We start from the raw sequence: 11,720 nt of genomic DNA, 5'->3' as shown, positions 1-11,720 counted from the left end.
GCCCGTCAGACCTCCTCGCTTCACCGTTGGGGAGCTCCTCTCTCCGGCTGCCGCGCTTTGACAAGCGTGGGCACCAACACGCACGCCCACACACACACACACGCACACACGAAGACACGTGGCATTGAAACATGCCTGGACGCGCTTGGCAGAAGGCGTTGCGGTAGCGCTGAACTGGCCAAAATGTCCGCCGCTTTGAACGAAGCCCCGGCGTCCGTTGCATCCGCGCCGGCTATACCGCACGTCGGAGGCGAAACGTAACAGTATGAACTTTCCGGCCAAATGCCTTCGGCCAACGCTGACTGACAGGCAGCAAGCGTCATTTGTTCGCTTAAAGCGGGTACACGGGAAGAAAAACAGTAAGTTTGGCACGCGACCCGCTTTGCTTTGAATGCACGTATACATAGGAGACAGACCGATGGAAAATATCCGGCTGCAATGGTGTCAGCCACGGGATGTAAAGGAAATGAAATATGCACCCATGGTTCACATATGATGAGAGCTGTCTGCCTATCAAACTGTAGCTTGCAAATGATGCCATAAGTGGTTTGCGGTGAAGTCCAGTTTCAGTTTTCTGCTTGGTGGTTGCGTCCTGTTGCTGAGAAAGCTCTAGAAGAAAAAGAAGAAAATGAACATTACAGAAAGAATGGTCCGTCAGTTTTGGTTGTGGTGGCCTCAGGTGGAGGCTCGAGGTCCTTGGACTCGGTTGGCATCTGCGGCTTGCCGGACCGCCCAGGGCTGCTCTTCCAGCTCGCAAATTTTGAGAGCCGCCTACACAGCTCTAGCAAAATACATGTTTTTAAATTCCGTTGAATATGTTATTATCGATCTGTATTGCGCATTTAGGTGGAAAATAAGAAGTTTCTTGAGTATCTATATGCGTTGTCATTTAATGGTTCATTTTCTCAAGCGCCACTGCACCTTGATGAAGGACAGCGAAGTGATGGGCTGCTGAATATGTTTTGATGACTGAAAGTTCTGTAATGCACCCGCAACACGGTACACCAGGGCACGATGGTATTATACAAGGATTTCCGCACTCTGTTTCCAATCTAAATGTGGGAAGCACAGCGCCGTAGCCAAAAAGCGTCCACGCCATGTATGCGAACAAAAAAAAACAGTTGTGCGAGATTTCCGTTTGAAAACCGGCGACCGTAGAAACCGCAACATAGAATCACAGTGCATTACCTCGCGCTAAAATAGCCGAGAATGAAGCATTGTTTCATTGAAGTCCGGCAAGTCAAGCTGCTTAATCTGCAGCTTTTTACCTTGCTTTGTGCCTGACAATGCACAAGCTACGTTTCGAAGAAAAAGAAGTAAACATTTCCATCTTTCCGGATTTCCTTCTTCAGCCTCTGTCATTGAACTATTGTCTGAAAAAAAGGCATTCTTATTTCCACAAAATGCGCCACGATATTAAATAATATTTTCAGGGAGCCGTACAAAAATAATCTCTTGACCAGCGTAACACTCCACCTCACCTGTAAGCAGACCGTACACGTAGTTACCCGAGACTTTAACATCTAAGAGACGAGGAGCAGCGGTGGCGGTGGACCCTTAAAACGCCTCCTTACGTCCTGCAGTGCCTCATTTACTATGGCACTCTACTGCCAAGCACAACGTCAAGGCGAAGGAGGAATGCAAGATCTCTTGTGTGTTGCCATTTTGGAGCACGTTAAACAACTCAGTGTGGTCAAAGTTGACCGGGAGCCCTAGAGTATGTCGTCACTTCATATAGTCCCGTTTTGTTATTGGAAGTTCATCTCCAATCATGCAGTATTGAAAAATAACGACCGCGCAGCCTCCTTACAAAAATAATCCACACATAAAACGACGCCCTCATTAATTGCCTATTGAATGCAAGACTCGAGCCTTCTTCAATACAAAAGCTGGCGCTACGAGAAAATATGGCCGTGGTGAGCGATAAGCGCTTCACTCTTGCAGCTCACGATTTGATTATTCTAATCGTGCATGTATTGCGCATATTATTCACAGTGAAGAGGCTACAGCAAATGAGTGAATACATATAGAGATAACGAAGACGCTACTTCATTCTAAGACTGCCTTGTAGAATATTTATTTACAAAACGAAAACAGAAAACAAAATGAAGGCGCTGCCGACAATTGCCTGCGACTGCCTCCTCGCATGGCGTAATTGTCGCAGTTATTGGGCTCAACAAACAAATGTCTCAAAAAGAAAACACACACACACCAGGTTGATCCTTTATTGTAAGCAAAGCTCTTCTATATATCCACCACAATGAAGTCCCTTTTGATGTAGCCACAGAAGACTTCTTATCACCAATTACTCCAGATAAGAGTCGTGGCCTAGGCGAATTCTGTTCTATTGTCCTTTTTGCCATCTGTGCAGGCGCTGGGAATTCCGTCGAGAAGTTGTTTACACTAGGATGGACTGCCTGAGACATCTTATCTGACGCTGACACATCCGATATCCTGTATATAAGGCGGCAAAAAAGTCCTCGCGGCGTTCAAAACACAATTTCCTGCGTGGTACGGTCGCAGACAGCTTGAAAAACCGGCTCTGTGAGACAAGGATCGCAATGCCTGCGCCGTCCGCTGAGAAAACCGACTCTCAGTCAGTTTTGGATGTGGAAGGCTACAACTGCTTCGAACGCCACACGATAAAGGAAGACATCGAAGCCCTGAACAGAATACGGTTCCACGTAAAGCCACGCGACGGCCATCGACACTTGGACATCGGGTGCGGGCCGGGGACCTTCACGACAGACTACCTCGTTCCCGTGTCTTCGCCGTGCAAAAAAATTCTGGCCATTGACAAATCGCCTTCGATGATCGACTTCGCGAAGAGAAACTCCGCGCACGAGAGCGTAGAGTACCGTGTGTTCGACTTCGGCGGCACTGACGTCGCGGAGCTGCTGAACGCGTACGGCCACTTTGATCGCATCTATTCGCTCCTGTGCTTCCATTACGTCAAAGATCAGCCTAAAGCCTTCAGGGATATTGCGCGGCTGCTAAAACCGAAATCCGGAGAGTGCCTCGTGAAGTCCGGACTCGCCTGCGAGCCAGTGGATGCTTGGCTCCAAACGCACCTGATGGAACGCTGGAGAGATGCGACTCCCGTGAGTATCAGGCGACTTCGTATACGTGCACCATTTCAGAATCACTGTACTCACGCATGCGCAGTATTTGCAAATTAAAATGGTCTTTATGCTATGGTGCGTATTGCATTTTAGCTCAAAGGAAAGCGGGCTCGTTCCCGCGCAAATATGCCTGATTTTTATGCGGAACTAACAAAAATTTGTAGGGTTGTTGAATTTGAGTACATTGTGCGCTCGAACGCTCATCGAGCCGACGTACGCCCATCTTAGTATTGAAGACTCCGTCCATACTGAGAGAGAGAGAGAGAGAGAGAGAATGGAGCAAGTAAAGGCATGAGGGTTAACCAGACGGGCATCCCGTTTCCTACCCTGCACGAGGGAAAGGGGATGAGGATTAAACAAAACAAAAGGGGAAGGCGAACGAGAGATTGTTCACTCGCAGACTAGTAGACACAAGAGTGTCTATAAGCGCCTTTTCAGGTGCGTTTGAATATGTCAGCAAGCCTAGCGTTCTGGGTTGATGATGGATGAGGCTAAGCATACAGGATATTTGCCTCTGTAAGGGAATTCAACAATACTATTGGGCCTTGAAATCAGTGTCGACAAAATCAAAGTACTCATTGCTGAAACTAGCCGAAACATCTCGTTATATGCATGTAGTTCTTACCTTAAATACGGTGCGCCCTCCTCGTAGTAAGAGACACAACTCAAGGCCGTCCAGCAGGTCTCGGCAGCTCTAGAGAGGCAGCGACCGCGCGAAACCGAGGAGAAGGGGGCAGCACCCCCAGGAAGGGGGCGGCGGCCCTCTCGGACCCGCGGAAGTAGCGAGGAACCAAGACCTCGAGGAGCACAACGCACGAGACTGACGTAGTGGCCGCGTCGCGGTAAAAGCTTGTCCTCCCTGCGTGGAGGGAGCCTAACCGACTCTGCAGGCATTTTCAATGAAGTTGTTCTCTCTCTCTCTCTCTCTCTCGTAGTAAGAAAGCAATGCAGTAAGTAAGACCACATATTCAGACCACAGTTGTAAGATGTATGTTCTTGCTATTACCTGAACAGATAATAAGCTACAAGAATTTCTTTCTAAATCTGTTATGTGACATAAGAATGATGCTGCAAGTAGCTACAGTCGGATGCGGTAAAAGCAGGATCTGCTTTCCGACCGATACCTGGAGAAAAAAGAAGGTAGAACATATATTCAAGCTCAACTTTTTCTTGTTGTTTCTTTCGCACAGAAATGCGCTCAGGTAATGTTTGAACGTTCCCTTTATGTAGCCGTTAAGGTATTGTCAAGTAATTTCTCTAAAGGAGTAGTTTACGAAAGGAACGAACTACGTACATTGACATGGTGAAATGAATGGGTACAAATGTTCACCTTGCTACTGCGTTCTAGTTCAATGGGCGTTCAATGTACGTTACCAAGCAAACGTCGCGTGGCAAAGTGAGGTACTAATCATTCTAAGCGTTAAGGAGTTTGAAAAAAAAAAAAACGAGTAAGAGACGAAAACACGACGAGAACATGAGTACGCTGCTTGAACACCATGTGCCGTCGTTCGAATCCCGCATGGCGAAGACGGCCGACGCTCCACGGCTTTAGAAAAACTCGAGTCAACGCAACCTAGGGAAAGCGTGCACCTGTGCAACTGTGGTAGTTCGCATTCAGCCCACACCTATTGCTAACGGTTCGCTTTCTGAACTGCTGTCGGCAGCAAGGCGCATCATTCATGGCTGCATTGGTTGATGGCGAAGCTGAGCATTTCTGTCATTTCTCTAGTAGTAAAAATATGACATCCATGCTGCAAGAAGGGACGGGACGCACCGCTTGGATTACGGAAATCAGTTGCCTCCTTGGCTACCGACTATCAACCGCTTGTAACACATTACGCCACTCGTATACAGTCAGCCAAACCCAGCGAACCCTACACAAAATGGAACCAGCACCCTCCGAAGTTTGACGTCGCGCTTGACGGTAAGCGGTGTGCAACCCGTTGAAAAGCTTGCTTAGGAAACAAGATGATCCAAGGATCGGCTTCGCCGTCTCACGTGGTTTCTCGGCTCGGAGTGCGCGCGATAAACTTTAAGAGGTATTGTGAAGGGTAGCAAGAACCTGGATATATCGAACAGAAAAGAATGCTTCGGCTCCCGTACGAGGACCTTGTTCACAACTGAAAACGAAAAGATGTCCGCTCATACGTGTGAGCAAGGCCCCCGTGTGGGAGCCGAAGCGCCCTTTTCTTTTGCGTCTATACTTTGGTTGGCGTAGTCACCTCGGTTTTTCCTACCCTTCGCAATGTTTCATCCCTACCAGACGATTTGCCGTCAAACCTTCAACTCCTTTAAGGTATTGTACACACCGACCAGGGAGCTGCATTCGTATGAATAGTGAGAGTTTTGAGAAAGCGCAAAAAGAAGCGTCAGTCAGGAAAAATTAGTTGCCGAGACGGCCACAGCGACTATATAAAAGCGAAAAAAAAGAGCGTCTTTCTTGGGTGGTCACTACTATAAAATACCCACTGACACAGCACTCCCAGCGTGCTGATCCCAACAATGCTATCGCGCGTGTGTCCTTTAAATTAATGTTTGTGTGGCGCAGAGCCAACGACCGCCAAACGACCTTAGATAACACAAGGCATTTACGCTCTCAGCTACGACAAGTGCGTATAATAAGCGAACGAGCATGCACTTCTACCATGCGACTTCTGGGCAATGATAAGGGATACACTTTTATGATGATTAAACGACTGTTGGCTTATACGCCAACAGATGTGTGAAAGAAAATCAGTCATTGCAGTAAAAAGCTACGCGCTTCACTTAGCAGGGTGTTAAAAGATTCCATGTTATCAGAGCTATGCGGCTAGCACGTCTCGTCTATGCCTTGTGAAACATGTAAAAAACTGGCTTCTCGGGAGGGCTGCAAACGTCTGATATCAGTCAGTGCGATTTATCTATTCCCATTTGCGCGGAACTCCTTGCGCTCCGCCGGATTTACTGTCTCGATTTTATCACTCTCGAGTGCGTTCAAACATTTCAAAGAATTCTGACAATGCGTAACTGTTTTCCAGGACCCGAGATTAGTGTACTCAAATCAATTCAAGTTTTACTTCGACAAGAACATGTCTGCCGCCGAAACGGAAATGCGATCTGTGGTCGCCGAAGCCGGGTTGACTTGCCTTGAATGCTACGTTTACGAGACAGAATGGCCGTTTCCTGACGTCAAAAGTTGTGTCGGTAAGTGTCAAAGAGCGTTACGTATGAAACACTTGTCAAAGAATGATTGCTTTGTATACGTGATCGTTTTGGTGCTACTTATATTTTCTGCAGGTGCGAAAACTTACGTTCCACGATTTCGACACTCCCATATGCGTTGCATGTTGGAGGTATCGGCCAGAATAATGGACGTTTTTACTCAAACAGTGATTAAGATCACGTGATAGCTCATAACCAGAGACTGTGGCTGAAGCATGAGCAATGCTTTACGTCTTGCGGATTAAGGAAACTTACAGATGCCGCTAATAAGCGCAAAAGGCGCTAATTATGTGCCGTTAGCTTATGCTCCCTTTAATCAAACAGCTGTTTCAGCTTGTTGGTTCGTGTGCATGTCCTAACTCGTACACAGCACCAATGAACAACCGATAAAGCAAAGGAAAAATATGCGCCGGTGAACTGCGCCTACACGTCAAGGTGAAAACGTATCTGGGAACAGCGGGAGCGCTGTGTGCACCTGCCCCTGTTTTCCCCCATTGGGTGTTAGTTTAACCATGCGCACGATGAACCCATTTCCCCCCCCCCCCCCCCCCCGATTCCTGCCAAACGACAGGACATATACTGGCGTTGTCATTTAAACCACGTAGAGCTGTGGAGAAGCAAACCTTGACCATGTAGCGCGCATGGGGATGCGCATCGCTTGTCTCCTGTGCACTAAACGACACTCTTCTTTATTCAGAAAATACCGTCCGCGCTTTTCTCACACAACTTGTCAATATGCGCAGCAAATACAACTTGCCACCATACACGCCCCGTCATAAAATACAGAACTGCGTTCGTCGAGTTGGGTTCGACCACTGAGTCATCTCTTCTTCGTCTACTCTTTTATAATATTGTTTCCAGCTGCATCGAGCCACTATGCGAAGAGCAGTCCGCTGTATCGCTGGTGCTCAATGATCCTCGCTCACGAAATATTCTTTTGTTAAATGCGACCTTGCGTCCATACACAGGGCGTATTTGGTAAACTCGGCAAAAAGGTACAAGCAAGATCTTCAGGGGATCAAACATACAAGTGACGCAAGAGGAACATTTCAAACGTTATATTTTCCGGTCTTAGCCTTCGTGCGAAAATGTTAAAACACACTATTACCAGTCTTGGTCAATGAACTCTCAGGCAACAGAACAAAACTAGAGAACATGAGTAACGGAATGCTCGCCTGTTTTTCTTTTGCTCTTTTTTTTTTTGTTCTTTTGTAACACCAGAGTGACATTGTCACTCCCTATAATTTTGTTGCGTAGTGTTTCTTGGCACTTCACTCCTACTGTTTGTAGTAAAACACCGAACGCTCTAGCATAATACCGTTCTATCATATAAAACATGATCTATCATGATCTATCATATATCATATAAAAACGATTCCTACATAAAACATATGATGTCGGCTCACCGGTATCTCTAACATGAAGCAACGTTACACCTTTAAAATAAATAGCGCAATTTGTTTAAACAATTATTTGACTTACTTGATATTTTTCTTTGGTTGGGCCTTACTCTATGTGCCACCTGGGTGTGTTCCCGTTCTTGGTCGATCCTCCCAAATGGGTATGTGCCGCTGTGGCACTAGAGATACAGAATACTCAAATGTTGCCACATATGTGTCGCCCTTCTCTGTGCGTACACATGTCATTACCATGCCTCCCTCGAGAAGCATCACACATCGCAATCGTCCTCGTGATGATCGCTGCGCAGATGTCTCACAGTGTACTGATTTGGTGCTTGAATTGCGGCATTGCTTGCGAGCGGTGTGTTGTACGAACATAAAAATTTCATGGATATTATGTTGTATCCTTTGAGGTGGCTAAACGTAAACATCGCATAAGGACACGCTTTGGCTAGGACGAAAGTATACACAATATTAGGTGTCACCGTTAGTTGCATAGCATTTATTTAATTGCATTGTTAACGCTTCGCTTCGCATACATGCCAACATGTGCGGTGGATCTACACAAGTTTTTTTTTAGCCCTTGCCTACCCCATTGCTTTGTAATCGACAGAATACAGTTTCCCTTGATTTTATTGGTAAGCTATCGACTCAACCCCGCGCAGACCTCAAAGGTATATTATCGCAAAATGCGCTTAATTCTTGTTTTGTTTTGTTTTCTGCGACGAATATAGGCCGACAGAACGCACGTCTTTAGTAAATTTTGAAGCGTTTTCACTAACATAAAGGCAGCGCGCAACGTACCATTTCAAAACGCTTAATCATTTTGTTTGAATATACTTGATTAAGAGGGAAATAATTATCTCACCTATTACATTTATTCTAAAGCTCAAAGAATCTTTAACTAGCAGAGACGCTTATACCCCTGACACACGGGCACTCTAAAGTCCTTTAGGTAAGGGGACATCTACCGGAAAGGCGTTCAAGTGCAGTGACACACGACAAAGGAGTATCTCCTTTACGGCAAAGTTCGTTTTCGGGAAAGGAGATCGCGCAACTACTTTTCGAGCGGAAAAGGAGTTACTCTCGCACACAGCGTGCACAACTCATCAATAGAAGGAAACCTGCCACACAACTACGGTGCCCATAGGTATTTTTTTTACCTTGCGAAAATGTTTTAATTGTCACCGGTAATACAATTTGTCGAATAGCGAAGATTTCCTCTAGCTATACTCTCAAACGCTCGCATAACGTCGCTAGTGCCGCCATGTTGAATTCCGGCAGTGTCGTCGTCGTTTGCTGCGCGCATGTGGTGTGCTCACGTTGCGAGATGGAGACTGCACAATCAGCGCCCGCAGGAAATACCCAGAAGAAACCACAGTTGCTGGAATAACATATTGAATAAAACGCGTTACGCCTGCGCGCACAAAGGAAGGGACGCAAAGACGTGAGAAAGGACGACAGAAACGTGGGCATCACCAGAATAAACAGCACGCACAGCAAAACACTGGCTGCACATAGTTGCTAGACCAAGTTAAATGGCTGCTAACAACGCAAAAACGCGAATAAAATAAACGACTATAGGCATTATTAGCCATCAACAATGAAAAAAATATATTTTTAGGTTCTACAGTAGCTAAGTGTAATTAAATACGCAGCTTTTTAAGAATGTTTTCTCTCTTGTGGCTTTAACAGTCAGCGCTGTTTTTCTTGCGGCGTTCATCTGAGGAACTACCTATCTGTTGTCCTTGTCTAGCTTGCGCTATAACAAAATAAGATATACCTAAAAAGTTCAGTGCGGTGCCGTGTGTCATCGGCGCAACTCCTTTCTGCAAAGGGTCCTTCAGAGTAGCAAAAGGGGTTTACTGGAAAGGACTTTAATTTTGCCCGTGTGTCAGGGGTATTACAGTGCCTTCCGTGACGAGGTGTATTCGTGGTTTGCTGTGCACTGTGACTGAGTGAATAAACATTATTTCGGAGACCAAGCTTTTGATGCCCAAAGGTGGGTGCCCACCCTATTCCAGGTAGCCATGGCCCTGTGCTAATAGCGTGGATCTGTTCACCAGCCGAAGTTGGTCCTCAGGTTTTGGGCTTGTCAGCAGTGCCTCCCCCTGGTCTTCTGTTGTTGCTTGGATAGGCGTTTTCCGCGGATTATTTTCCATTCCTAGACCACGTGGTAAAGGGTGTTTGGTGTATTGCAGAATTAGCAGCGTCTTGTAAATGTTGAGGGGTACATTTCGTGTAGTAGAGTGCCGTGATGGTAATTGTCCATATTATGACGGCTTCTTCTCTGCTGAGCTGGATGTGTGGCGGCGGGTATTCCCTCCTGTTCTTCTTGTAATGTTCTAGAACGTTGTAGTATTTTATTTGTATCGTTTAGTCTTGCTCGGACGGTAGACGATGTCCTGGTGGCGTTGTCCGGCGTACATCTTCTCGGGTGGCTGCGCGAGCCGCTTGGTTTCCCCCCCGGCATTCGTGTCCCGGGGTCCGGACAATGTACTTTTCAGGGATGTCTTGGTTATTGATGATGTTGAGTGCATTCTTGTTCATTCTTCCTGTGCGAAAATGGCGAAAGACTGCCGGCGAGTCTGTGACGACGGTGACCGGCACGTCACATAGGCAGGTCCGTGTGGCCGTTGCTATGGCGAACTTTGGCTACCGCAATGTCCCTAGCAATTACTTATGGTGATAATTTTTTTTTGCAGATGCCTTTTTTGACGCGTTAGAATTATTCAAGAGCGTTCCATCCTCGGATATCGCCGACTTTAAGAAGGACTGGACGCGCATCCTTGATAACCGCTCAGGTCAAGGGCCAGGAGCGTTCGCCATGAAGACAACGTGGTACTGCGTTCATGCGCAATCGCCGTCTACGTGAATGAACTGTTCATGGAGCACAACAACAGCTGAAAAATTGCATTTTATAAAGCATGTTTACTCGCATTTCTATTGTTTTGTTCTTGCTCCCTCATTATGCACCACAAGGATGCATTAGAGAGCCAAGAAACGTATAGGGATCGCTGGTAGATATATAATAAGATGAGTAGCAGCTATAGCCTAAAATTAAGAGGAAGATGTAGCAGCGAGAATAGACCAGATACGTATATCTGTTCTCTGGTCTTTTTTCTATGCCATGTCTTTTTCTAGAAAGACAGAGACAGTAATTTTAATAGTATTAGGAGAGATTAGCTTATAACGACTCGCCTAGCGTGTGACGCAAGGTGAAATTGTGACGCCTGAAAGAATGTGAGCGAGATAAAAGCAAAACGAAACGCACAGGTACACATCAACATATACGCTATCAGTAATTCACTAACACAATAGCTCTGGTTTCATTTATTCCTACGTTTGAGTGTTTCATTGCATAACACAACGCAAGAGTTAAGCGTCAGCTGGTTTCGCTCCAACGATTCTGTATGATGAATTAGGAAGGAACAGCGCCAACTAAGGCGATCACGAGAGGGAGAACGACACAGGACATCGTCTTAGTTGGCGCTGTTCCTTCCTAATTCAAGTATGCACTACCTAGCCCAAATGAATGTTGTCCTGTATGATGAAGCACAACGTTGATTTTTCGTTTGCTTTGTTATGAAATAATTCTAAAGGAGGGGGCCGCGGGGCTGTTCGCATTGGAATTACCGTGCAAAGACCTTTCCCAAACCTGGTGTCTTGGAGAGGACGTTGAAAGCACCCCGGGTGAGAAGCAGAGCCACGGGTGTGGACAGTACACACGTCTCTCTGTTCGCAGACGTGACGTCACTGCGACTGACCCTCACATCTGCGGGACCTTCGAAGTGGGCGCTGCTTGGCAGAAAACGTTCATGAGACCTGTTCTCTCTGCTTGTACATCAACTGCCGCCGCCATAATTCCGACATATTTCTTATTTTTGAAGTGGCAGCATCTACTAACAGTGCTTAAAAAGTTTAACCGTCCCCGTTTTACAGGCACAACAACGTAGCGTTATTGCCGAGTGTATGGTTCCTTTAAGTCAGGATGTAG

At 46.4% G+C, this 11,720-nt stretch overlaps 1 protein-coding gene across 1 annotated transcript; it reads left to right on the top strand.

Moving 5' to 3' along the window:
- The first annotated feature begins 2,336 nt into the window (after window positions 1-2,336).
- Window positions 2,337-10,657, top strand: LOC126523648 (juvenile hormone acid O-methyltransferase-like). Its single transcript, XM_050172250.3, has 3 exons — window positions 2,337-3,101; window positions 6,140-6,305; window positions 10,429-10,657. The coding sequence occupies exons 1-3, from the start codon at window positions 2,562-2,564 to the stop codon at window positions 10,596-10,598; spliced, it is 876 nt and encodes a 291-aa protein (XP_050028207.1). The 5' UTR covers window positions 2,337-2,561; the 3' UTR covers window positions 10,599-10,657.
- The last annotated feature ends 1,063 nt before the right edge of the window (window positions 10,658-11,720 follow it).

The sequence above is a fragment of the Dermacentor andersoni genome, chromosome 6 (genome assembly GCF_023375885.2).
Source record: "Dermacentor andersoni chromosome 6, qqDerAnde1_hic_scaffold, whole genome shotgun sequence".
NCBI classification, from domain to species: Eukaryota; Metazoa; Arthropoda; class Arachnida; order Ixodida; family Ixodidae; genus Dermacentor; species Dermacentor andersoni.
Note: the sequence above shows the minus strand (reverse complement) of the source record. Positions and strands in the feature narration are given on the sequence as shown.

Excerpts from the sequence above, each read along its gene's own strand:
- LOC126523648 (XM_050172250.3), top strand. The coding sequence starts at position 2,562 with ATGCCTGCGCCGTCCGCTGAGAAAACCGACTCTCAGTCAGTTTTGGAT. Across the intron at positions 3,102-6,139 it reads GCTGGAGAGATGCGACTCCC|GACCCGAGATTAGTGTACTC; the intron begins GTGAGTATCAGG and ends ACTGTTTTCCAG. Across the intron at positions 6,306-10,428 it reads TGACGTCAAAAGTTGTGTCG|ATGCCTTTTTTGACGCGTTA; the intron begins GTAAGTGTCAAA and ends TTTTTTTTGCAG.